Here is a 27,026-nt window from a genome sequence, read left to right as displayed (position 1 = left end):
CCAGGCACAGAGAAACACAGCAAGCAGAGGTAAGGGTAAAAACAGAACTTTTACTTAGAGTCTTAACAGAAACAAGGCAACCAGGTGAACAGAGAAGGTAATTAAACACAGGTGAATCTAAAAAGTAATAATCAGGGTATCCTGGAAACTAGAAAACAGGGTAAGGGTGCCCTCCAGCGGTAATCTAAGGAAACAACAATCCAATAACACAGAAACTGTGACAGGGACTATACCTCCAGGAGAGGTGTCTCTTGCTCCACTTGTTCTGGGCAACCAGAGCTCGTCTCCTGCGGCCCACCATCACCTCCGTCTCAGACAGGTCTGGGAGAGAACACCTCGGGGTCTTCATCAGGCCCAGGGTAGCTTGGTCTGATCAGGGGAACAGAAACAGATGTACACATTCATATAGAGTCATAAACTAGTGAGCATGTCCATCCATTACATTTCTTATATTGTTTTAGCAGAAAACAACAAAGGCAAAGACAATGTGTTCAACACACACACACACTAGGGTTGGCAGAAATATCAGCCCACAGACAGAAGTGCGAGATTGAACTTCACTCAACTTTCTAGAGCAGTGGTCACCAACCTGTCGATCGTGATCGACTGGTCGATCTCCAAGGCATTCCTAGTCGATCGCCAAACATTTTTGCGAAAAAACCTATTGGCGGTAGGTGCACCCGATTCAGTTGCCCTGTGAACAGGTGAACAGTTGCAATTTTGAACCATTTCATGTGTCTGAAGGTACAAACTCTGCCTTCCCGGCGGGCCCAGAGAGTAAATCAGGTGCACAATAGGCTTACCGCTGGCTAATCGGATGGCTCAGATGACTGTGTCTGCAGTAACATAGCAGGCGTAAAAGAAAGCTACAGCAAAGTTAATACTGTGAGATTTCGAAACATTTAGAACCATGACTAGAGACAGACTGTCAACGAACACAGCAAAGAGATGTGAGTTCATGTTTAAGTTCTTACTCAGCACTGTCAACACTTTGTATTCAACACTTCTATGAGCCATAAAATGTGCGTTCTTCCTATTTCCACTCAGTGCTACAACAAGCACTGCAGCAGTAATGAATGAGTAGGAACGTGTGTCTACAGGCATGCGTTGTTGTTATTATTAGTGGCTTGGCTCTTTTTTAATATCGAGTAATATTTCAATATTTCATATTTCATTCATCTCTGTTAATAGTGCCAACATGAATTTGTCCATGAGCCAGAAATAATCAAATCAAATCAAATTTCATTAGTCACATGCGCCAAATACAGCAAATACAAATTGCTTACTTATGAGCCCCTAACCAACAGTGCAGTTTAAAAAAATATGGAAAAGAATAAGAGAAAAGTAACACGTAATTAAAGAGCAGCAGTAAAAAATACAAATATATACAGGGGGTGCCAGTACAGAGTTAATGTGCGGGGGCACCGGTTAGTTGAGGTAGTATGTACATGTAGGTAGAGTTAATTAAAGTGACTGTGCATAAATGACAACAGCGAGTGGCAGTGGTGTGGAGGGGGTGGGGGGGGGGGGGGGGTGGGGGGTGTCAATGCAAATAGTCTGGGTAGCCATTTGACTAGATGTTCATGAGTCTTATGGCTTGGGGGTAGAAGGGGCTGTTTAGAAGCCCCTTGGACCTAGACTTGGCACTCCGGTACTGTTTGCCGTGTGGTAGCAGAGAGAACAGTCTATGACTAGAGTGGCTGGAGTCTTTGACAATTTTTAGGACCTTCCTCTGACACCCCCTGGTATAGAGGTCCTGGATGGCAGGAAGCTTGGCCCCAGTGATGTACTGGGCGGTTTGCACTACCCTCTGTAGTGCCTTGCGGTCGGAGGCCGAGCAGTTGCCATACCAGGCAGTGACGCAACCAGTCAGGATGCTCTCGATAGTGCAGCTCTAGAAACTTTTGAAGATCTGAGGACCCATGCCAAATCTTTTCAGTCTCCTGAGGGGGAATAGGTTTTGTCGTGCCAGTTTCACGACTGTCATAGTGTGCTTGGACCATGTTAGTTTGTTGGTGATGTGGACACCAAGGAACTTGAAGCGCTCAACCTGCTTCACTGCAGCCCCATCGATGAGAATAGGGGTGTGCTCGGTCCTCTTTTTCCTGTAGTCCACAATCATCTCCTTTGTCTTGATCACGTTGAGGGAGAGGTTGTTGTCCTGGCACCACACGGCCAGGTCTCTGACCTTCTCCCTATAGGTTGTCTTGTTGTTGTCGGTGATCAGGCCTACCACTGTTGTGTCATCGGCAAATTTAATGCGGTGCGACTTGAGTTTCGCCATCATCTGGAAGACAGTGTTCCTTTTTGGTCATTGTCAGTGGAGGAAAAGGAGAGCGGAGGGATGTTGAGAGGCGGACCCTAAGTCTGCTGCTCTCTCTTTCCTCTGAGACTGACCATCAGATGCAGGCACCATCAGCCCAGTAAAATAAAAATGAAAAGCAATTGATTTAAATGTATGCTCACTCAGCTGTGCTTCACAAGTAATGCTAGAAAGGATTTATTATCGCTGTGATCATATAGCCTACCTCAAATTTTTAAATATAATTTTTTTTTAAATCTTCCAAACTACAGTGCATTGGCAGGGAAATTCAAGCAAAGCCAACATGCGGTGATAATGTATTGGGGCTCCAGCTTACTGCACCTCATTGTTACAGTACTGTTTTTAATTGGTTAATGTTGCATAGGCTTACGCTTTTTAAGTCATGTAAAAAAAAAATCTGAGCGGCAGGTCTCGGCTTGCATTTTGACTCAAAGTGATTTTGACTCAGAAAAGGTTGGTGCCCACTGTCCTAGAGTTTTCCCTGTTAGCACTATTAACGTTTCCCTTTACTGTGACAATTGTGATCGAATCTGTGCAATATTAGCCACTTTCAATGCAACATACCAAAACAAAATGAACAATGCAAGGGATTTTATTGTCGGCAGAATGCATCGGAGTAGGATTCTATTGCATTGACACGCACTACTCAGCCCATACTCTACTCAAATCAGTGCGGCATAAACAATCAGAGCTGCAGTAGGGCTATATGCAAATAGACCATTGCCATATATGAATCTGTGCCATTTACTTTGAACTGGACTGTGTTTACAGCATGAGCGGTCGTGAGTAGATGCGCTTGTTTTGAGATCAAAGCGAGAGCTGCATGTAGCCACGTGTGCACATTTTGTTCATATCCTTTACTAGTTAGTGAGAATCCCAGTTATAGATCATTTGTAGTCAGCAATTAGGTAGTGATTGCTTCCTACAAGAGCACAAAACCTATACATTTGTAGACACCTTTGAAAATTTAGTCAGATAAAGAGCTTTTTGTGTCTTCAAGGGGCAATGTTGTATTTTGAATCAGGCTTGAAAAAGCTAAGTAGCAATTGGCAGAGGGTTGCATAATTTGTCTGATTGTCTGTAATAATGGTACGGGAATAATAATGCATTTTATTTTGTAAAGTAGTTTCTTGCATCAAACAACACAACAACATTTTCAGTCACCTCCTTGTCTGAAGGACAAGGTGATAAACAGGTTAATGTCAAACCCTGAATGTTTTTTTCAAAAAGTTTCATGGAATGTAGGCCTATAATTGAACACCCCACATTGGCTGCTACTGTAGGCTGAATGATGAATGAACAGCTATTTACATAATAAAAAATGATGGGATGCATTTTCTCCATTGTTTTTGATGGTAGGCCACTCTGGTAGGCCTACATTATGATCAAATAGCCACAATAGCCTACATGGCCACTTTTAAAACTGTAACTTAAAGCGAGTACAGCCTCAGTGTTCACAGTAAACGTGCGCCGGAAGTTGAACAGAAATTTCACAATGTTCAAGTTTGGGTTCAGCAGACCTGCAATTTGCTCAGTGGCAAATTTTATTTGAGGGAACATTGGTTTGGCGATATTTGTCATACCGTTTCTGTACAATTCTGGGTTATACGGTATTTCTGAATGTGCACACAAGGGGCACTATTAAAAAAATGAATCTATTTAGGCAACAGTGATCTTGATCCCGAAGGGGATTGAATGTCACTGCTGTAACCAAGAAGCTTGATCTTGACACCTAGTCACTTATCTAGCAAGTTAGGAAACCAAATGCAGAGCTGGAGCTCTGAGCAGGATATAACTTATTTAACACATCTTAGATGTCTTATAGTTATACTTAACTTATAAGCAGTTGCGTAGCACGCAGCCCCCCAAAAAATACCCCGGTATATGGTATATCGCCCAAGCCTAGCACACACACACGCACACGCACACACACACACACACACACACACACACACACACACACACACACACACACACACACACACACACACACACACACACACACACACACCTAGCACCCCAGTCTCCTCCAGTCCTCCAAACTTCTGCATGGCTTTGATGGCTTTGGTCAGGGCTTCCTTGGTCTGGAGTTGTCCAGTCACTGGGTCAGGGGGCGGGAGGTACCCATACTTACTCAGCCAATCCTGGAAGACACAACAGGAAGTGTTAAAAGCCATTCCAATCATTCCTGTGAATGTGTGAATGTTTGTATGAATGCAGTTGGTGTTTGTTAGAATGTGTTTATGCGTGTTGCAGGGTTTCTGTTGTGGTGCCGTCCACACACGGTGCTCAGAATGACAGAAATCACATTTAAATTATGGTAATTCATCGTAACAGAACATTCCACTCCTGTAATGAAGCGGACAATAAAACATAATTTTCAAACATTTGCCAGAATGCAATTCGCGGGAAAACTGATGAGAGCAGTTTCATATTTGATCGAAATGAAAATCTCTGTTAGAAACTTAGAAAGAGGGGGAACAAAAGATGCTAAAACTAGGATCGGTTGCTAATATGACTAGGATTATGGACAACGAAGCAAAGTTGATATGAAAAGCAAAAGCACAGGAGAGAAATGGCATATGAGGAAGTCTTTCATAGGTGGCACTTCGAATAGGCTAGGGAAGTCAATTGAAATAAATTTGCCTAAATAATATAATTACTCCGGCCTATACATAAATTTAAAAAAATATTCTAAATAGATGACTTAGCCACAGAGGAATCGAGGAGAATTTTTTTTATAGCTATGGATTGTTTCAAATCACCAGCTTGTAGGCCTACTGTATGCCTATTTGGGAAGCCTGCAATTTGGACAGAACGCGTATCAATAGGCCTAGCTGATTATTAAGTTGCGGCTGTTAGTTAAAAGCATTTAAAATAAGTGTGAAGATAGTGTCTTGAGTATAATTCGAAATTGAGACAAAAGAAGGGGAGGTGTGTGTGGCGAAGATATAGGCAAGTCTCTCTCCAGAGTGGCTCAGCTGTCTACCGCTAATTCTTGCGCATTCACTGTTTCATTGTGTGAATGGTTTGCCCTTTGATTGTTTATTTTTGATCAATTCCCCATTACATATATCACCAGTAGTAAATATATGTAATGGGGATATTGAGTAGCTCAAGTCAAGATATATAGAAAGGCTGAGTAGAGATTAATGCAATTTAAAGAACGTTCATTTATTATATTTTCTACTGTTTTTATTTGTCTGCTTTATGTATTTTGACTTAGATGACAATGGAAGTTATAGGTCTACAGGCTTAGTTCCATGCACTCATTTCTTTAGCAGCCAATGTATCACAGTGTATCGATGTGTCCATATTGGCAGAGCCTGGTGCTCTCGCATTAGTTGAATTTGAACTTTTCAATGTGTACAATTTTAATTCAGATTTTTATGATTAATCCTGTGACAATGATTTTGAGAAACTAAAACGTTAATATTGAAATCAAAATGTTCCACGAAAATGCGCATATGAAAATCATAACTGGCATGTAGATCGGTAGTAATGTTAGGATAAATTGTAAGCTTCCCCAAACTTCCCCAAATTCACTCACCACCTATGAAGTCTTTATAAAATAATTGTCTCCATGTTTCTATGGTCGGATTTGCCTATAAGCTACTTTGAAGCAAGGTAAGATATGTCTCATAATATGAAGTAAAACCTTCAGGTTTTAAACAATTAAGTAGGCCTATGTTTTCAAAATGCATACTGCCTTCAGCTCACATTGTAAAGTGGTGGTGACACACTGATAGCCTGTTGCCTGCTGCCTGCACTTGAATGGTGAATGGGGGGCGTGCTTCAATTACCAGTTGAGAAAACAAAATAGTAGGCCTAGCTCTTTTTAATCGTGCACCAAAACAGGTTTTAACACGTGATTGCATTTAGAATTGGGATGGGCTTATACATCAACCAGCTGAGGAGCTGCAGGAGAAATACCACTCAACATAAGTTCTGTATGCTGTGCACGTGTGATAGTTGTGTTGGATAAATAAGATAGGCTACATGATGACTAACAAAAATACACACAGGCCAATTTAATTCCACTAATTAACCTATAGACCGATAAGCATGACGATCAAATGTATTTCCATCAATGAATAAAAAGCCTTATTTTGCAATGGGATTTTTTTTCTCCCGGTCATTTTGGCCGGTAACAGTTTTATTTATCGGCTTTTATTTATTGCCAGCTTGAATATGTGTGTGTCTGTGTTTCCAGTAAATGCACACTACTCGCACCTAACACTGATGATGAGAGAGATAAATCTCCAGAGAGTTAATCATGTCTGGCTCTAATGAGAGTTCTGACCTCCTCTCTTAAACAGTCATATCCACTCAAGCATTTTCTCCTCCGTCCCTGAGCATGCAGTCAGAGCTGGTTTGGGTTTAAATGGGCTTTTGATCAGCGTTGAGTGATAAATGACTTGGATCGATCGCCAGGAACCCCCCCCCCCCCCCTATTGACAACACTCCACATATTCCATTAGTCAAATTGCTTTGTGCTGACACCACAATTCTACCGATGATATGTGCCTCCCCGTCCATGGAATTATTAGAGTTCAGTGCTCCAAACTGCGAAAACTTTCTGGCTAAGTTTTAGGGACTCTAACTTGCACTAGAAACACATCAAGTTACGTATTTTAATCAAAATGTACAACTCCTCCTACCTCGTAAAATACCAAAATTAATCAGATTCAAACCAACTCCCCGAATGAACAAAACTATAAAGTGAGTCACCTGGACTACACTAATCAGTGTGTGTGTGTCTGTGAGTGTGTGTGTGTGTGTGTCTGTGTGTGCACTCGTGTGCGTAAGTGTATGTTTGACATCTCAAATCCTGGAGTGTGAAAGAGAAAAGTGACACTTCTGAAAGCGTTGATTCTGCGAAGGAGGCAGCTGTAAGCAGTGTGTTTGCACCTTAACAGTTCTGTCAAACCAAACCAAAGCACTCTGACTTCCTGCTTGCTTAACTCAGCAGCTAGCTGACAACTCATCACTCTACCACATGTGGACACTCACACACAGCCACTGGCCCAGAGACTCTGTTTACTGTCTGATTTATGGAAGCCAATCTAACACATCTGATAGCTGAAAAAGCTACTAGAGAAAGAACTGAAATGGAAAAATTTGACATCTATAGTAGCTGATTTAGAAGAATGAAGACATCAGCATTTCAGTCGTCTGCTGACTGGAGAGTGGAGAGAATGGAAGATTGTGGGCCGAGGGGTTTTGCTCTGATTCGGGGCGATTCTGCTGAGCTGGTAGGTTCTGTGTCGCCCAATAGTCCAACTGCCACCACACTCCCCAGTTTTTTAATGGATTGGATTCAGTAGAATAACGCATTCGGTGAACTATGAGTGCCTGTTATATAAGTAAGCCTTTTCATACTGTACACTGGCTTGGGCACTCATCATGCTGCCTCTAAGAGACTCCTAATATCCAGAGAGAGAGATGGTGAGAGAGAGTGATGGTGAGAGAGAGAGATGGAGAGAGGACAGTGCTCAGTACTGAGAGAACAGACCCTAAAGGAGGACAACACGTCATCAGAGAGAAAACAGAGTGTGGGATTAAGGAAAGAGGTAATAAGAGAAAGGGAAAGACAGAGTGAGGGGGCGAGAGAAAAAGGAAAGTGAAAGCACAGTGAGAGAGACGGATGCAAAAATGTGTGTGTATTTTGTATTTGTATTTATTAAGGATCTCCAAGGCAGCAGCTACTCTTGCTGAGGTCCAGCAACATTAAGGCAGTTACAGTTGAAGTCGGAAGTTTACATACACCTTAGCCAAATACATTTAAACTCAGTTTTTCACAATTACTGACATTAATGTAACAGCCGTTGAAAGGATGGGACCAAGGTGCAGCGGAGAATGTATTCATCTTGACTTTTAATAGAAAGAATGAACACTTTACAAAATAAACAAAAAAACGACAAGCAACAGTTCTGTCAGGTTATCAAGAACTAAACAGGAAAATAACTACCCACAAACCCCAACGGAAAAACAGGCTGCCTAAGTATGGCTCCCAATCAGAGACAACGATAGACAACTGTCCCTGATTGAGAACCACACCCGGCCAAAACAAAGAAATGCAAACACATAGAAAAAGGGACATAGAATGCCCTCCCAAATCAGGGCGTGATATTTAATCCTAGTAAAAATTCCCTGTCTTAGGTCAGTTAGGATCACCACTTTATTTTAAGAATGTGAAATGTTAGAATAATAGTAGAGAATTATTTATTTCAGCTTTTATTACTTTCATCACATTCCAAGTGGGTCAGAAGTTTACATACACTCAATTAGTATTTGGTATCATTTCCTTTTAATTGTTTAACTTGGGTCAAATGTTTCGGGTAGCCTTCCACAAGCTTCCCACAATAGGTTGGGTGAATTTTGGCCCATTCCTCCTGACAGAGCTGGTGTAATTGAGTCAGGTTTGTAGGCCTCCTTTCTCGCACACGCATTTTCAGTTCTGCCCACAAATTTTCTGTAGGATTGAGGTCAGGGCTTTGTGATGGCCACTCAAATACCTTGACCTTCTTGTCCTTAAGCCATTTTGTCACAACTTTGGAAGTTTGCTTGGGGTCATTGTCCATTTGGAAGACCCATTTTGCGACCAAGCTTTAACTTCATGACTGATGTCTTGAGATGTTGCTTCAATATTGTCACAGGCCGGCTCATAGCCTGTGGCAAAAATGAGTGGACATGAACAACAGGTATTGGCCAATCAAAAGGTTCTTTATTGTAAAAAAATATATATTCACTTTAAACAAAGAAAAAGGAATGAGGTGTGGAAATGTCATAATGTAGGGTGTATGTCAAGTGCATGGATGCATGAATCTGTGTGTGTGAACATGACTGAGTGGAAACTAAGTAAACCTACAAAGGAACAAACAAAACAGGATCATACCTGGAGGAGCAGGGAGAGGGAGAGGGTAGATACCCATTAAATTGCTGGGAGATTATACATGGAGTGTGCGACTTTCTTTATTTTGATAGTTTCTAAAATATAGTATATACATCTGGGATTAGTAGTGCAAGATATGTAAACATCATTATTAAAGTGGCATTAATAAAGTGACTAGTGATCCATTTGTTAGAGTGGCCAATGATTTCAAGTCTGCATGTAGGCAGCAGCCTCTCTGTGTGTGTGATGGCTGTTTAACAGTCTGATGGCCTTGAGATAGAATATATTTTTCAGTCTCTCAGTCCCAGCTTTGATGCACCTGTACTGACCTCGCCTTCTGTATGGTAGCGGGGTGAACAGGCAGAGGCTCGGGTGGTTGTTGTCCTTGATGATCTTTTTGGCCTTCCTGTGACATTGGGTGCTGTAGATGTCCTGGAGGACAGGTAGTTTCCCCCGGTGATGTGTTTTGCAGACTGCACCACCCTCTGGCGAGCCATGCAGTTGTAGGCGGTGCAGTTTCCGTACCAGGCGATGATACAGACCGACAGGATGCTCTCAATCGTGCAGCTGTAGAAGTTTGTGAGGGTTTTAGGTGACAAGCCAAATTTCTTCAGCCTCCTGAGGTTGAAGAGGCGCTGTTGCGCCTTCTTCACCACACTGTCTGTGTGGGTGGACCATTTCAGTTTGTCCGTGATGTGTATGCCGAGGAACTTGAAACTTTCCACCTTCTCCACTGCTGTCCCGTCAATGTGGATAGGGGGGTACTCCCTCTGCTGTTTCCTGAAGTCCACGATCATCTCTTTTGTTTTGTTGACGTTGAGTGAGAGGTTGTTTTCCTGACACCACACTCCGAGTGCCCTCATCTCCTCCCTATAGGCTGTCTCATCTTTGTTGGTGATCAAGCCTACTACTGTTGTGTCATCTGCAAACTTGATGATCGAGTTAGAGGCGTGCATGGCCACGCAGTCATGGGTGAACAGGGATTACAGGAGGGGGCTGAGCACGCACCCTTGTGGGGCCCCAGTGATGAGGATCAGTGAAGTGGAGATGTTGTTTCCTACCTTCACCACCTGGGGGTGGCCCGTCAGGAAGTCCAGGACCCAATCGCACAGGGAGGGGTTGAGACTCAGGGCCTCAAGATCAATGATGAGCTTGGTGGGTACTATGGTGTTGAATGCTGAGCTGTAGTCAATGAACAGCATTCTTACATAGCTATTCCTCTTGTCCAGATGGGATAGGGCAGTGTGCAGTGTGATGGCGAATGCATCGTCTGTGGACCTATTGGGGCAGTATGCAAATTGCAATGGGTCTAAGGTGACAGGTAAGGTGGAGGTGATATGATCCTTGACTAGTCTCTCAAAGCACTTCATGATGACAGAAGTGAGTGCTACGGGGCAATAGTTTTTCAGTTCAGTTACCTTTGCCTTCTTGGGTACAGGAACAATGGTGGCCATCTTGAAGCATATGGGGACAGCAGACTGTGATAGGGAGAGATTGAATATGTCCGTAAACACACCAGCCAGCTGGTCTGTGCATGCTCTGAGGACGCGGCAAAGGAATGCTGTCTGGGCCGGCAGCCTTGCGAGGGTTAACACGTTTAAATGTCTTACTCATGTTGGCTACGGAGAAAGAGAGCCCACAGACCTTGGTAGCGGGCCGCGTAGGTAGCGGGCCGCGTAGGTAGCACTGTGTTATCCTCAAAGTGGGCAAAGAAGGTGTTTAGTTTGTCTGGAAGCAAGATGTCGGTGTCCGTGACATGGTTCTGTTTGTAACTACCCGTGTAGGTTGACCTGAGCCAAGTTGCAGGCACTAGATACAGTTTGAAGCTTTTTCTTGAGTGGGAAGCTTGATGAAAGCCAGTCAATATTTAAATCACCCAGAAAACATAGATCTCTGTTGATATCACATACATTATCAAGCATTTCACACGTTATCCCAACACTGACTGTTAGCACTTGGTGGTCTATAGCAGCTTCCCACAAGAATGGGCTTAAGGTGAGGCAGATGAACCTGTAGCCATATTACTTATTTAACATGAGATCCTCTCTAATCTTTACAGGAATGTGGTTCGGAATATAAACAACAAGACCTCCACCATTGGCACTTCTGTCTTTTCTGTAGATGTTATAACCATGTATTGCTACCACTGTATCCTCAAAGGTATTATCTAAGTGAGTTTCAGAGATTGTCAGAATATGAATGTGATCTGTTACTAGCAAATTATTGATTTCATGAACCTTGCTACATATGTTAACGTGGGCTATTTTTTAGCACTTTTCTGGGATGCTTGATTGTTTTCATTACTTTACTTGGAAGCTTAGCAGACGTAGAAATTATTCTCATGTTATTTATGTTAGTGCAGGGTGAGCTGCACACAGTTGTCGTGTCTTTGGCTATGCCGGATTAAGTGATATGACATGCTAACTTATAAAATGATTTCTCTGTAATTAATATTACCTGATTAAGCTTATCATGTAAATGTAATTAACTAGAAAGTCGGGGCACCACGGAAGAACGTTTATAGAGCCGTTATCTTCCGAATAAACTCTTAAAATACTTTGTAATATTTTACATCGATAGCAGTCAATATTAACCCTTGTTTTATTTTCAGTCTCATAATGAAAGTTGTAAGTTCTTGGCTATCTTCACGAACCCTGGCTAACAAGTTGAATCAGCAATACAAAATTGGGTTTAATTATTTATTTACTAAATACCTAACTAATCACACAGAATTACAAATACACAGAATACAGTGATGTCATACAGAAAACGTCCCGGTAGACGGAACAGATAAGACGGCTGGTTACACAAAGGAAAGGGGGTTGGGCTTGAATGAAAGAGCGGGAAGATTTACGAACAGAGAAACAGCAGCTATGCTATCGTAAATACATTGTCTTATGCATTCTAAATTACCGCCCATTTGGAAAAGGAAAATGCAATAAATATTTACTCTGAGCTGCGCTTCGGTAGATTGGTCGTAGATGCTGGCCGGGTTGGCCAACAGATCTCCCTGTTTTCGGAAGAATGTCAATGGTGGTCGATTGGATACGTGGTGGTATCTTCGTCTGGTTGTTAGACTGGATCCGTCGTCAGTCCTTTCCTAACCCACGTTAGCAGCGGCCGCTGCTAACTCAACGGCTCGGAAGTAGCACTTCTGTAGTGAATAAGCTCAAAGTTCATACCATTCGCCACCAAAGCTCACGCCGAGGTTGGCTTAGTTCTGTTCTTGACATGTGTGTCCTTCTAACGTAGAGGCTGCAGACCTCACGTACTGGAACAACTGGTTATCTTTTCGTCAAAGGATTATATAGTGGAGAGGGGGAGGGAGGTGTTTCATCGTTTATAACCCCTGTCTCTTCACAGGGTTGGGCCACTGATCTAGCAGGGCACTTTCCTTATGAAAACCCAAATCTCTCATTCGGAAGCTAAAATTACATTTCATCTCCTAACAAACATTTTCAATATCAAACATTTCAATTGCATAACAATTCCATGTGACTCTGATAACTAGAGGGCGTATACTTTCTCAGATACAGTTTATGTCGTCCTGTCATCAGTCATAATGTCTCAGATGACAACCGAACTGACATACATACTCATTACGTTCCCAAGCATATTTCCAACTGGTTTTATTAACAAAATATGTGGTACCTTTCCCCATTTGTTTGATGTTCCCAGATTCTCTATATTTAACACAGGCTATTCAAGTCCTTCAGTAGATTCAGAGAGGGGAAGTGGTAAAAGGTATTTATGGGGGGGGTCATAAACCTTACCCACAGGCCAACGTCATGACACAGTGGACTTCCTACTATGGCACACCACCTCAGTGCTAACAGTATAACTCTGGTTCATAGGCACATGATTACTGCATTCAACAGCGGTAGGATCAGCAGAGGCATTCAGGGCATTTAGAGGGACATACATTTGGTGACTTACATTGTGTCTTCCAACGCCCCTGTGATAATATACATTTGCTGAAGTATTATGACAACTCAGCAACCCAATGGTTGGGATTAACTGAGCTGGGCTTGGGTCATTGTGTCACGACTTCCGCCGAAGTCAGTGTCTCTCCTTGTTCGGGCGGCATTCGGCGGTCGACGTCACCGGCTTTCTAGCTGCCACCGATCTACGTTTCTTTTTGTATTTGTTTTGTCTTGATTTTACACACCTGGTTTCCATTCCGTTATAATTTATTCCCTATTTAACCCTCTGGTTCCCACATGGTTTTGTGCGTGTTTGTTCTTTGTTAAGTGGTCGCTCTTTTGTGTCGAACTGGATTGTTTTCCCTGTATGGAATTAGTTTGTGATTTATTTTCGAGTAAAGTACGTTTTTACTCAGTTCTGTGTCCTGCGCCTGACTCTGTCCTACCCGCTGCACACAGACACTTGACAGAAACACGCTCCTAGATATGGAGTCAGCAGGTACACCCAGTCCTCTGTTACCTATGGAGGAGCGTGTCCAGCAACACGCGACGATGGCTAAAATCTTGGCACTGCCATGGATTGCGTGCTGCACACCATGGAGCAATGGGAGAGAGGGGGTTTTCCACACCTCCATCCACTTCACCCCAACCCACACCACTGTCCACTCCTCCGTCACCTGAACCCAGTGCGATTCGGCTCTCGCTCCCGAGCGCATATGATGGGACGATTGCTGGGTGCCAGGGGTTCCTGCTCCAGTTGGAGCTCTACCTGGCGACTGACCACCCGCCCCCCTCGGGACACGAGAGCGTGTCCGCCCTCATCTCCTGTTTGTTGGGGAGAGCACTTGAGTGGGCCAACACAGTATGGGGGAGAGAAGTCACAGCGTTGGTCCACTATGAGGATTTCACCCTTCGCTTCCGGGTGGTATTCGATCATCCAACTGAGGGGAGAACGGGGGAACGGTTGTTCCATCTTCGACAGGGGATGAGGAGCGCACAGGACTTTGCACTGGACTTCAGGACCCTGGCAGCCAGCGCGGGATGGAATGAAAGGGCCCTGATCGACCATTACTGGTGCAGTCTACGCGAGGACGTTCGTCGGGAGCTGGCATGCAGGGACACCACCCTTACCCTCGACCAGCTGGTGGATTTATCCATCCGGCTGGATAACCAATTGGCCACCCGCGAACGTCCGGATCGGGGCCCGTCCATTCCATCCACCAGCACCTCCGACCCTACACCTATGGAGCTCGGAGGTGCTGCTGAGGGTGACCGGAGGGGGGGCCGTTTCCTGCACCACATGTGGCCGCAGAGGGCACACTGCTGGTCGGTGCTGGGGAGGTTCCCCAGGGAGTCGAGGCAGCAGGTAGGGCACTGGTGGATCATCCCAGGTGAGTAGGCGTTGCGCACGTGTGTGTGTATAGAATTTCCTGAGTTTTCCCCACATTCCCAGCATAAGGCGCTAGTAGATTCAGGCGCAGCTGGGAACTTTATTGACCATTCATTTGCACTTAGATTAGGGATCCCTATTGTTCCTGTTGATGTGCCCTTCCCTGTACATGCCTTAGATAGTCGTCCTTTAGGGTCGGGGCTGATTAGGGAGGTCACAGCTCCACTATGTATGATAACGCAGGAGGGTCATGAGGAGATCGATTCTCCTGCGTTTTCTGTGGTGTTGGGCCTTTCCTGGTTGGCTTATCATGACCCCACTATTTTGTGGCAACAGAGGGCTCTCAAGGGATGGTCACGTCAGTGCTCAGGGAGGTGTGAAGGTGCAACTACAGTGGAGAGTCCAAACCAGGTCTCCACCATGCACATCCCCCCTGAATATGCTGATTTGGCTCTCGCCTTCTGTAAGAAGAAGGGGACTCAACTACCACCCCATCGACGGGGGGATTGTGCAATAAATCTCCTGGTAGATGCAGCACTTCCCAGGAGTCACGTGTATCCTCTGTCACAGGAGGAGACGCCGGCTATGGAAACATATGTCTCCGAATCTCTGGGACAGGGATACATTCGGCCTTCCACTTCACCTGCCTCCTCGAGTTTCTTTTTTGTGAAGAAGAAGGATGGAGGTTTATGCCCATGTATTGACTATCGAGGTATAAATCAGATCACGGTGAAGTACAGTTACCCGCTGCCTCTCATACCCAGTATGACAGAGTCATTGCACGGGGCGCGCTTCTTCACAAAATTGGATTTTAGGAGCGCTTACAACCTGGTGCGTATCTGGGAGGGGGATGAGTGGAAGACGGCATTTAGTACCACCTCTGGGCACTATGAGTATCTTGTCATGCCGTACGAGTTGATGAATGCTCCATCAGTCTTCCAATCCTTTATAGACGAGATTTTCAGGGACCTGGACGGGCAGGGTGTAGTGGTGTATATAGATGACATTCTAATATACTCCGCTACATGCGCCAAGCATGTGTCCCTGGTGCGCAGGGTGCTTGGTCGACTGTTGGAGCATGACCTGTACGTCAAGGCTGAGAAATGTCTGTTCTTCTAACAGTCCATCTCCTTCCTAGGGTACTGCCTTTCCGTGTCAGGGGTGGAGAGGGAAAATGACCGCGTTTCAGCCGTGCGTAATTGGCCGACTCCAACCACGGTAACGGAGGTGCAGCTTTGGTCAGGTAGCGGCTCCCATTACCTCCTTACTGAAGGGGGGACCGGTGCGACTGCAGTGGTCAGCTGGGGCGGATAGGGCTTTTGGTCACCTGAAGGCTCTGTTTACCTCGGCTCCCGTGCTGGCTCATCCTGATCCCTCCTTGGCATTTATAGTAGAGGTGGACGCGTCCGAGGCTGGGATAGGAGCTGTGCTGTCTCATCGCTCGGGTACGCCACCAAAGCTCCGCCCCTGTGCTTTCTTTTCGAAGAAGCTCAGCCCGGCGGAGCGAAACTATGATGTGGGGGACCGGGAGCTGTTGGCTGTTGTCAAGGCTCTGAAGGCGTGGAGGCATTGGCTTGAGGGGGCTAAACACCCTTTCCTCATTTGGACTGACCACCGCAATCTGGAGCACATCCGGGCGGTGAGGAGACTGAACCCTCGCCAGGCAAGGTGGGCCATGTTTTTCACCCGTTTTGTTTTCACCCTATCCTACAGACCAGGTTCCCAGAATGCTAAGGCAGACGCACTGTCCCGGATGTATGACACAGAGGAGCGGTCCACGGATCCCACTCCCATACTTCCGGCTTCTTGCCTGGTGGCACCGGTGGTATGGGAGGTACATTTACATTTTCTTTACATTTAAGTCATTTAGCAGACGCTCTTATCCAGAGCGACTTACAAATTGGTGCATTCACCTTATAATATCCAGTGGAACAACCACTTTACAAAAGTGCATCTAAATCTTTTAACCTGTTAGGGCTAGGGGGCAGTATTTGCACGGCTGGATAAAAAAATGTACCCGATTTAATCTGGTTACTAATCCTACCCAGTAACTAGAATATGCATATACTTATTATATATGGATAGAAAACACTCTAAAGTTTCTAAAACTGTTTGAATGGTGTCTGTGAGTATAACAGAACTCATTTGGCAGGCAAAACCCTGAGACATTTTCTGACAGGAAGTGGATACCTGATGTGTTGTATTACCTTTAAACCTATGCCATTGAAAAACACAGGGGTTGAGGAATATTTTGGCACTTCCTATTGCTTCCACTAGATGTCACCAGCCTTTACAAAGTGTTTTGAGTCTTCTGGAGGGAGATCTGACCGAACAAGAGCCATGGAACGATGATGGCCCATTAGACACCTGGCGCGCGAGTTCATGTTGGGTACCCTCGTTCCAATACGTTATAAAAGAGAATGCATTCGTCCACCTTGAATATTATTCATGTTCTGGTTAAAAAAGGCCCTAATGATTTATGCTATACAACGTTTGACATGTTTGAACGAACGGAAATATATTTTTTCCCCTAGTTCATGAAGTGAAGTCCGGCGGGCTTAGATCATGTGCTAACAAGACGGAGATTTTTGGACATAAATTATGAGCTTTTTTGAACAAAACTACATTCGTTATGGACCTGTGATACCTGGAAGTGACATCTGATGAAGAGAATCATAGGTAATGGATTATTTACATAGTATTTTCGATTTTAGATCTCCCCAACATGACGGCTTGTCTGTATCGCAACGCGTATTTTTCTGGGCGCAGTGCTCAGATTATTGCAAAGTGTGATTTCCCAGTAAGGTTATTTTTAAATCTGGCAAGTTGATTGCGTTCAAGAGATGTAAATCTATAATTCTTTAAATGACAATATAATATTTTACCAATGTTTTCTAATTTTAATTATTTAATTTGTGGTGCTGACTTGACTGCCGGTTATTGGAGGGAAACGATTTCCTCAACATCAATGCCATAGTAAAACGCTGTTTTTGGATATAAATATGAACTTGATAGAACTAAAAATGCATGCATTGTCTAACATAATGTCCTAGGAGTGTCATCTGATGGAGATTGTAAAAGGTTAGTGCATCATTTTAGCTGGTTTTATGGTTTTGGTGACCCTGTCTTTGAATTGACAAAACATTACACACAACTCTTGTAAATGTACTGTCCTAACATACTCTAAATTTATGCTTTCGCCGTAAAACCTTTTTGAAATCGTAAAACGTGGTTAGATTAAGGAGATGTTTATCTTTCAAAGGGTGTAAAATAGTTGTATGTTTGAAAAATTAGAATTTTGACATTTATTTGGATTCAAATTTGCCGCTCTTGAAATGCACCTGCTGTTGATGGAGTGCACCACGGGTGGGACGCTTGCGTCCCACCTAGCCCATAGAGGTTAAGGGGGGGGTTAGAAGGATTACTTTATCCTATCCCAGGTATTCCTTGAAGAGGTGGGGTTTCAGGTGTCTCCGGAAGGTGGTGATTGACTCCGCTGTCCTGGCGTCGTGAGGGAGCTTGTTCCACCATTGGGGTGCCAGAGCAGCGAACAGTTTTGACTGGGCTGAGCGGGAACTGTGCTTCCTCAGAGGTAGGGAGGCGAGCAGGCCAGAGGTGGATGAACGGAGTGCCCTTGTTTGGGTGTAGGGCCTGATCAGAGCCTGAAGGTACGGGGGTGCCGTTCCCCTCACAGCTCCGTAGGCAAGCACCATGGTCTTGTAGCGGATGCGAGCTTCGACTGGAAGCCAGTGGAGAGAGCGGAGGAGCGGGGTGACGTGAGAGAACTTGGGAAGGTTGAACACCAGACGGGCTGCGGCGTTCTGGATGAGTTGTAGCGGTTTAATGGCACAGGCAGGGAGCCCAGCCAACAGCGAGTTGCAATAATCCAGACGGGAGATGACAAGTGCCTGTTGTCCAGGGTCACACCAAGGCTCTTAGCACTCTGGGAGGAGGACACAAGGGAGTTGTCAACCGTGATGGCGAGATCATGGAACGGGCAGTCCTTCCCCGGGAGGAAGAGCAGCTCCGTCTTGCCGAGGTTCAGCTTGAGGTGGTGATCCGTCATCCACACTGATATGTCTGCCAGACATGCAGAGATGCGATTCGCCACCTGGTTGTCAGAAGGGGGAAAGGAGAAGATTAATTGTGTGTCATCTGCATAGCAATGATATGAGAGACCATGTGAGGATATGACAGAGCCAAGTGACTTGGTGTATAGCGAGAATAGGAGTGGGCCAAGAACAGAGCCCTGGGGGACACCAGTGGTGAGAGCACGTGGTGCGGAGACAGATTCTCGCCACGCCTAGACGCGGACATCGAGCGGGCGTTACGTACAGAGCCCACTCCCACTCAGTGTCCAGTTGGGCGTCTGTACATTCCGTTTGATGTCCGCGACCGTTTGATCTGTTGGGCCTACACGTCACCCTCCTCTGGTCATCCTGGCATCGGTCAGACAGTGCGCTGTCTTAGTGGGAAGTACTGGTGGCCCACTTGAACTAAGAACGTGAGGGTTTATGTTTCCTCCTGCTCGGTGTGCGCCCAGTGCAAGGCACCTAGACACCTGCCCAGAGGGAAATTACAACCCCTACCCGCTCCACAATGGCCGTGGTCACACCTATCGGTGGATTTCGTGACGGATCTTCCTCCGTCACAAGGAAACACCACGATCCTGGTCGTTGTGGATCGGTTTTCTAAATCCTGCCGTCTCCTTCCTTTGCCCGGTCTCCCTACGGCTCTACAGACTGCGGAGGCCCTGTTCACCCACGTCTTCCAGGACTACGGGGTGCCTGAGGATATAGTTTCTGATCGGGGTCCCCAGTTCACATCTAGGGTCTGGAGGGCATTTATGGAACGCCTGGGGGTCTCGGTCAGCCTCACCTCAGGTTTTTTTACCCCGAGAGTAACGGGCAGGTGGAGAGAGTTAACCAGGATGTGGGTAGGTTTCTGCGGTCCTATTGCCAGGACCGGCCGGGGGAGTGGGCGGCGTTCATCCCCTGGGCAAAGATGGCCCAAAACTCCCTCCGCCACTCCTCCACTAACCTATATCCTTTTCAGTGTGTACTAGGTTATCAGCCGGTCCTGGCACCATGGCATCAGAGCCAGATCGAGGCACCTGCAGTGGATGAATGGTTTCGGCACTCGGAAGAGACATGGGACGCTGCCCATGTGCGCCTGCAACGGGCCATCAGGCTGCAGAAGGCGAGCGCCGACCGCCACCGCAGTGAGGCCCCGGTGTATGCACCTGGGGACCGGGTCTGGCTCTCGACCCGAAACCTACCCCTTTGCCTGCCCTGCCGGAAGCTGGGTCCGCAGTTTGTGGGGCCATTTAAAGTCCTGAGGAGACTGAACGAGGTTTGTTATAGGTTACAGCTCCCCCCTGATTACCGTATTAACCCCTCGTTCCATGTGTCTCTCCTCAGGCTGGTGGTGGCTGGTCCGCTCCAGCAGGCTGAGGTGCGGGAGGTTCCTCCGCCCCCTCTGGACATTGAGGGGGCCCCGGCGTATACTGTGCGAGCCATCACGGACTCAAGGCATCAGGCGAGGGGCCTTCAGTACCTCGTGGAGTGGGAGGGGTACGGTCCGGAGGAGAGATGCTGGGTGCCGGTGGAGGACATCCTGGAACCTTCCTTACTGCAGGAATTTCTCCTTCTCCACCCGGATCGTCCTGCGCCTCGTCCTCCGGGTCGTCCCCAAGGCCGGTGTCGGCGCGCTGCTGGAGCCGCACGTCAGGGGGGTGTACTGTCATGACTTCCGCCGAAGTTAGTGCCTCTCCTTGTTTGGGCGGCGTTCGGCGGTCGACGTCACCGGCTTTCTAGCCGCCACTGATCTACGTTTCTTTATCTTTTCTTTTTTGAGTAAAGTACGTTTTTGCTCAGTTCTGTGTCTTGCGCCTGACTCCGTCCTACCCGCTGCACACAGACACTTGACACATTGATAAGTCATTGTCTCAATGCAGTCTTATAATGCTGTGATAATTTGGGTGGATCCCATCCTCCTTATAAAATGAGCTTTGTTTCCAGAAGGTATCAAAATGGTCAATAAATGTTAACACAACAGAGCTGCAATAGTCACGCAGCCAGTTATGGAGGGCTAAAAGTCCGCTGAAACGTTCAATGATATGATTTAGGGAGGGCACGGGGCCAGATATTATGGGCCTTTGTTGGTGTCAAGTAGAGACCCAATCAGTTCTTTAAAATCCATCTTCAACTGTTCTGAGTTGCCCTTCATAATGTCATTGAATCCTATATGAACTATGATAGACTCACTTTCCTGATGCAGGTTTAAAATGTTTGGGAGCAGCTTATTGATGTCCTGTACTCATGCTCTTGGATAGCACAAAGTTTTTGCTCCAGCGACTGAGACATTTCTCACCATTGATCTGCCCAATACAATGGCCGGAGAAGGGGATGGAGAAATCTTCCCATTCCTACCCCCCACACAGTTTGTGGAACCTTTCACGGGCCCATGAGAAGCAGGATAGCGTGCACCCGCAGCTCCCAGCGATAGGTCCAGACTTCCCACAGCAGGCAGAGCCCTGTCAGATCCAGAGAGAGGGAAAGGAGCCGAAAATAGACGACAAAGCCGCTGCTGGAGTCAACGTAGTTGGAGGCAGTCCCAGCGATGAAGGCACAGGTACATCAGTCACCAGGGTGGCAAAGCTATTCCTCATGTCAATCTGCTCCGGACCTTTCGCAGACACTCCAGTCCACTTAGCAACATACCACTGCCTTCGGTTTCCACAACTTGTGACATGGGACCAGCCCTGGTTGGAGCGATCATCTTGCTCCACTACGTGATGGAGGAGGAGAAGCAGATGGAGATGACTTCCTTGGCAGGCAAGTTCCAGGTAGCACGGGCCATTCGGAGAGGGACAGGTGATAAGGTGGGATACATCCATCAAGCCCGAGCGCTGTCCAGCCACAGGAGTTGAGAACAAAACAAGTTCCAATTTGCATTTTCCCTGTAAGTTCATGCAGAATTGCTTGCTAAGGATAGTCACCTCATTCCTGTAATCCTCTGCAAGCAAACAATTTCTGCATTGGAACTACAGATTGTCAATATTGTCCCGGACAAGAGAGTAATAAACACAGATTATACAGCGCTGGAAATGTTTGTGAGCTATTGCAGGCAAAATGGGCTCTATTGCAAGCTAGCTAGCTAGCTGGCTAGTTGGCAACAGGTTTTGACACAAACACTTATGAACCAAATAAAACTAAGGAAGCAACAGGTCGAGGCGCAGGAGGTATCCGAGTTTGTGACAGGGGTGTGTGTGTGTGTGTGTGTGTGTGTGTGTGTGTGTGTGTGTGTGTGTGTGTGTGTGTGTGTGTGTGTGTGTGAGTGAGAACACTGTGTAGAAATCTGTGATGATGCAGCAGGAGGACAGTATAGATCAGGCCTAGGCAACTCCAGCCCTCGGAGACCTGATTGGTGTCACACTTTTGCCCCAGCCCCAGCTAACACCCCTGACTCCAATAATCAACATTCAGTTAAAAATGCAATTAGTTTAAATCAGGTGTGTTTTCTAGGGATGGGGGAAAAGTGTGACACCAATCAGGCCCCCGAGGACTGGTATTGCCCAGGCCTGGTATAGATAGTGGAGGCACGACTCTTCAATCACTGACCATCAACACAACAGACTCAGAGGAGGACATGATCATACAACAGTTACACCACACTGTTCTGACCCTCGGATGGAACAACGACTGGACATATGTTACCATCCGTGGAGACATGCTGATATCAGGACAGATGTCACGTTAGGGTCAAGATGTTTTCCTGGGAAGGTCACTTTTCCTGGTTATGTTGACATATTAACTAACCAGCAGGACTGAAAGAGTGACAACTCTCCTCTCCTCTTCTCTCATCCCAGTCTCATGTTGACTGTTCTGGGCTCCACTCCCTGCTTACACTGTTTGTGTGTTAACTGAGCTTCCAGCTGTGTCTCTGTATGGAGAGAGAGCTCACTCTCTCTGTGTGTGCACATATGTTCGTGTTTCTATGTGAGTGTGTGACAGTTTCTCTTTCTCCCTCTCTCTTTCTGTGTGTGTGTGTGTATGTGTGCATGAGTTTGCGTTTCTATGTGAGTGATTGATTATATTATAGTTCACTCTTGATTGATTATAGTGATTACTGTTACCATTCGATGATGCTATATTTTTATAACGATTATTATCACCATAAGTATTTATCCTGGTCCAGCCACTTTAACCCCTGTTGACATGTACATTCCTTCCTCAATCACTCCAGTAGCCCTGCACATTGAAATAACGGAACTGGCACTGCACGGCATATAAGACCTGTACATACAGTAACTGCATTCTCCTGTTTCTTTTTATTTCATATTTCCTACTCTCGCATTTAACATGTCTTATTTCACACATTTTATTGAATGTGTTGTTATCTGTATTACTAACTTCTATTGTGCATTGTTTGGAAAGAGCTCGCAAGATAAGAATTTTACTGTACTGTTTTACACCTGCTGAATCCTGTGCATGTGTTTGCGTGTGTGTGTGTGTGTGCGTGTGTGCATGTGAGCTCTCCACCTCCCGCTGGCTTGGAAATCGATGCATGACGAGTTATAGCACACTCCGTGGCATTGCCCTGGCACAGTTATCAACTCCAGTGTGGCTCTTTAAGAAGTGGAAGATGAGATCCCTCTCACCAGCTACAACACAATACAGCCACACACACACACACTACACCAGGCCACCTACCCTGCAACAGTCCTCACACCTGCTTATCCAGCTCTAAAAAAGTGTATGATTAAAAGGCTAGGACAAACACCAGCATACACCCTTGAGAATCAGAGTTATACACCACTGGACTGATAAAGGGAATACGAATATAATGCCTGTCTGGATATGGGATTTGACTCAATCACAGCACAGATGATTTCACCCTATATCATCAGTCCATCAGTCTAGCAATGAGAAAACCATCTTCCAACAAATCAGTGTAAGGGACAGACAGGCACTTTGCCCAAGAACCACTCTCCTTGGGTTACTTACAGTAAGATACCAGCAGTCCAAGTGTTTGTGTGTGTGTGTGTGTGTGTGTGTGTGTGTGTGTGTGTGTGGGCAGAGAGGAAGGTCAGTGTTGTGCAGTGTCAGGAATCCTGAACGATGTAATCTATCTAACTGTCGGGTGGTAGTGGGGCGTATGGGTGACTGTGATTACCTGTGTGTGTGTGTGTGTGTCTGTGTGTCTGTGTGTGTGTCTGTGTGTGTGTGTCTGTGTGAGCAAAATCTCAGGAAAGGGATGGGTATGTCTTCACTAATAAGCACAAAAGCCAATGTATTTACACCTCAAGCCAGATCAGAGGTGGAGAGAGAGAGAGAGAGAGCCTGACCTCCAATAACAAGGCTGGTTCTCTGTTCCCAGACAACCTTGTAGACAACGCATCAAAAACCAACTGCAATGTTGATGGTTGTTTATAATTGATTGGACTTAAAAAGCGTTCAGCTGTAGGCCAAAACAAAAAACTGTGTGTGTCTTTGTCCTTGTGTGATTAGTGTGTACAGTATTTTATTCAGACCTGGCTGCTGCTGTTGCCTTATGGAATCTCATCTGACCTCTGGGCTCTCTATTGACGAAACAAAGCAGACAAATCGATCCTCCTGGATTTGTCCTACCTTCTGCATCGGTCTTCCACTATCTTATCATTCCCTTACATCCTTCTCTCTCTCTCTCTCTCTTCCACTATCCTACAATATCTCCCTTCCCTCTGTCTTCTCTGTCTGCCAGTTGTACCTGGCATGATGTCTGGCTCTGTGCCACCTGATGCAGTAAAAGGTTAATATGCAGATTGGATATGGGGGAGAGACACAGGGGGCTTCATCCATCCATCGGCCTACTGCATGTAGAGTGAAAGAGCACCCCTGAGGTTTGACACTGTAAGGAGATGGTAAAGCGAGGAGGTGCTAACGACACCAAACCCTGCTACTGTCTCAGAGTAATAAGTCCTGGCTGCAGAAACACACCTCTGAAAGATGCAGTAAAATCAATGGGTCTTCCTTTCTTCAGGTCTGTCTGATTCATTAATGTAAAGAACCCAGAGAGAGGTAGGAGACGCTGGCCAGAATTCCAAAAATCCCATCTCAGCCGATCCCAAAGGGGGATCCAGTGGCAACACTGTCAGTCTACCAGCTAGGCCTCAGACCTTATCTCAGAAACAGTCAGTCTGTCCTGAGCAACCTCCTACGTCCCCCTTATACTCCCCTCGCTCCCCTGGCCCCCCTCTTTACCGGCAGAGTTGCCTAGCAGCCATGAGAGGAGCAGGGGGAAGGAGGGAAGGGGAAAAGGAGAGTGAGATGGGGAAGTTTTCTCAGTCCTCTGGGGGAACCTGTCCATGTCTTCCATGTCTTCCATGTCTTCCATGTCTTCCATGTCTTCCATGTCTTCCATGTCTTCCATGTCTTCCATGTCTTCCATGTCTTCCATGTCTTCCATGTCTTCCATGTCTATGAAGATATCTGATGCTGTACTGTAACTGTACAGGGCCTGCCTACTGCCTATTTGTTGGTCTTTTACCAGCCCCTTGGCAACATGTGTGTGTTTTTACATACTGTTTCTACATGTTATTTGTCATACAAGACCAGATAAAGTAGAGCATATATAAAACAGGTGGTGAGAAGCAGTATAGTGAGGCAGAGGCAGTGCTGGTAGAGTATGTATAAAACAGATGGTGAGAAGCAGTATAGTGAGGCAGAGGCAGTGCTGGTAGAGTATGTATAAAACAGGTGGTGAGAAGCAGTAAAGTGAGGCAGAGGCAGTGCTGGTAGAGCATGTCTTGCTGTCCTAGCTCTCTGATCACGTCTCAGACTTCCAGTCACACACTGGAGAGGAAACACTTCCCTGTTCCCTCTAAACTCCCAATCCCCCTGAGAGCCAGCTAGGCTCCACACTGCTGGACCCTATCACTTCCAGGGTCACGGGTCAAATTGAGAGCCTGGTCGGACGGATTTGGCAGATTAAGGGAGCATATGGCTTAAAGGGACACCCAGAAGGTCTGTAGAGGATACTGGTGGATACTGTGCTCCCCCGGGTTGTTCTGAGACCTTGGACATGCTTTAGACCACAGAGTCAGAGTGGGCTTCAGAGCAGGCAGGGGACACAGACTAGCCCCTGGCTGTGAGAACACACACACACACACACACACACACACACACACCACACACACACACACACACACACACACACACACACACACACACACACACACACACACACACACCCCCCCTCCCCCCAGGCATCCCCGCACACACTTCCATGTGGAGTTTCAGTCCACAGACTGTAATATTTGGAGTTATAGGTTTTTCCTTTATTCCGCTGTGAAAGTAAAATAAAACTACTTTCCCTCTTTTCTCTGTGTAATCCCTAATCTCACCAGTCACCAACAGTAATCCTAATCGTCTAAAAACATGCAGCGGAGCATGATACAGTAGGGACCCGAAACAGACGTAGGAAAAAGAAAAGTGCTTGTTTCTTCCACTTTTTCTTCCTCTTTATCCCTCTATCCAGCTGCACATCTGCTGGATGTCTCATGTATATTGGCATGCTCTGATAAACAAGAGTGATGTCATAATTAGTGAAGCTCCCCATGAGAGAGGGAAGGGAACATTTAGAAGAAATGAGAGTAAATAGAGAAGAGGGAGAGGTAGAGGCAATAAAGAGATAAATAAAGAGAGACAGAGACAAAGGGAAAGACAGAGAGATATATAGAAAGGGGGAGGAGGAGGAGGAGGAGGAGAGAGAAAGAAAGAAAGAGAGAAACCCAAGTCTTAAACAGAGCCTTGTATTTAGTTCCAGTCCCTCCTGGTGTGGATTAGGTCACTGACAGGATCACATTTAACACATGTTGTCAGATGAGGCGGGGAGATTCCATTGGACAACAAGGGAGGACTCTCACATTGAGCTCCGAGAGGTCAAAGTGCACAACCCTGCCCCTTCCTCCTCCGTCCTGCCACCCCACTGTAACTAGTCAGCTGGTCCTACTCACCATGCCACCACACCCGCCACGAACAGCGGGACCTGTTGTGTCCCCCTCTGATGACCTTCTCCATCCCACAATGCTCCTCTCTGTGGGGCCCTCAGGACCAGCTGCAGACCAGGGCTCCTTCATCTGCCTTATTGACAGGAAGTGAATCATCAAGCCAGACTCAACCCCTGACCCCTCTGTCTCTCATAGTACTTCCTAGCCCTCAGTAGCCGTGTTGGCCAAATAGTGTTTACACAGCTATTTCATGGCAGGGCCAGGTCAGATTAGATCAGATGAGCTGATACCATGCTCCTCCACAATATGAAGTCTAATGAAGCGTGAAGTTGTATGAAGTCAACATGAAGTGTGAACGTGGCTTTGGCCACACCACATCCAAGGCTAATTAAAGGATAGTGTAAACAGAAAAGTAGCACATCTGATATCGAAGAAAGGCTGATTTTACTTTGCATATTTTGTGAAAAGGCCAAGAGAAAGAAACGAACACAGCTAAACACAAA

General features: G+C 46.0%; 1 protein-coding gene across 1 annotated transcript in view; it reads right to left on the bottom strand.

Moving 5' to 3' along the window:
• Positions 1-27,026, bottom strand: part of mmp17a (matrix metallopeptidase 17a) — a 99,195-nt gene that overhangs the window by 47,898 nt on the left and 24,271 nt on the right. Inside the window, exons 2-3 of the mRNA XM_014134286.3 lie at positions 4,335-4,467; positions 234-369 (exon numbers count right to left, since the gene is read on the bottom strand). Coding sequence (XP_013989761.1) covers positions 234-369; positions 4,335-4,467 — 269 coding nt within the window. The remainder of the gene's footprint in view (positions 1-233; positions 370-4,334; positions 4,468-27,026) is intronic.

Source organism: Salmo salar, chromosome 01 (assembly GCF_965601325.2).
Source record: "Salmo salar chromosome 01, fSalSal1, whole genome shotgun sequence".
Taxonomy (NCBI): Eukaryota; Metazoa; Chordata; class Actinopteri; order Salmoniformes; family Salmonidae; genus Salmo; species Salmo salar.
The sequence above is the reverse complement of the archived record's forward strand: the minus strand, read 5'-3'. Positions and strand labels throughout refer to the sequence as shown.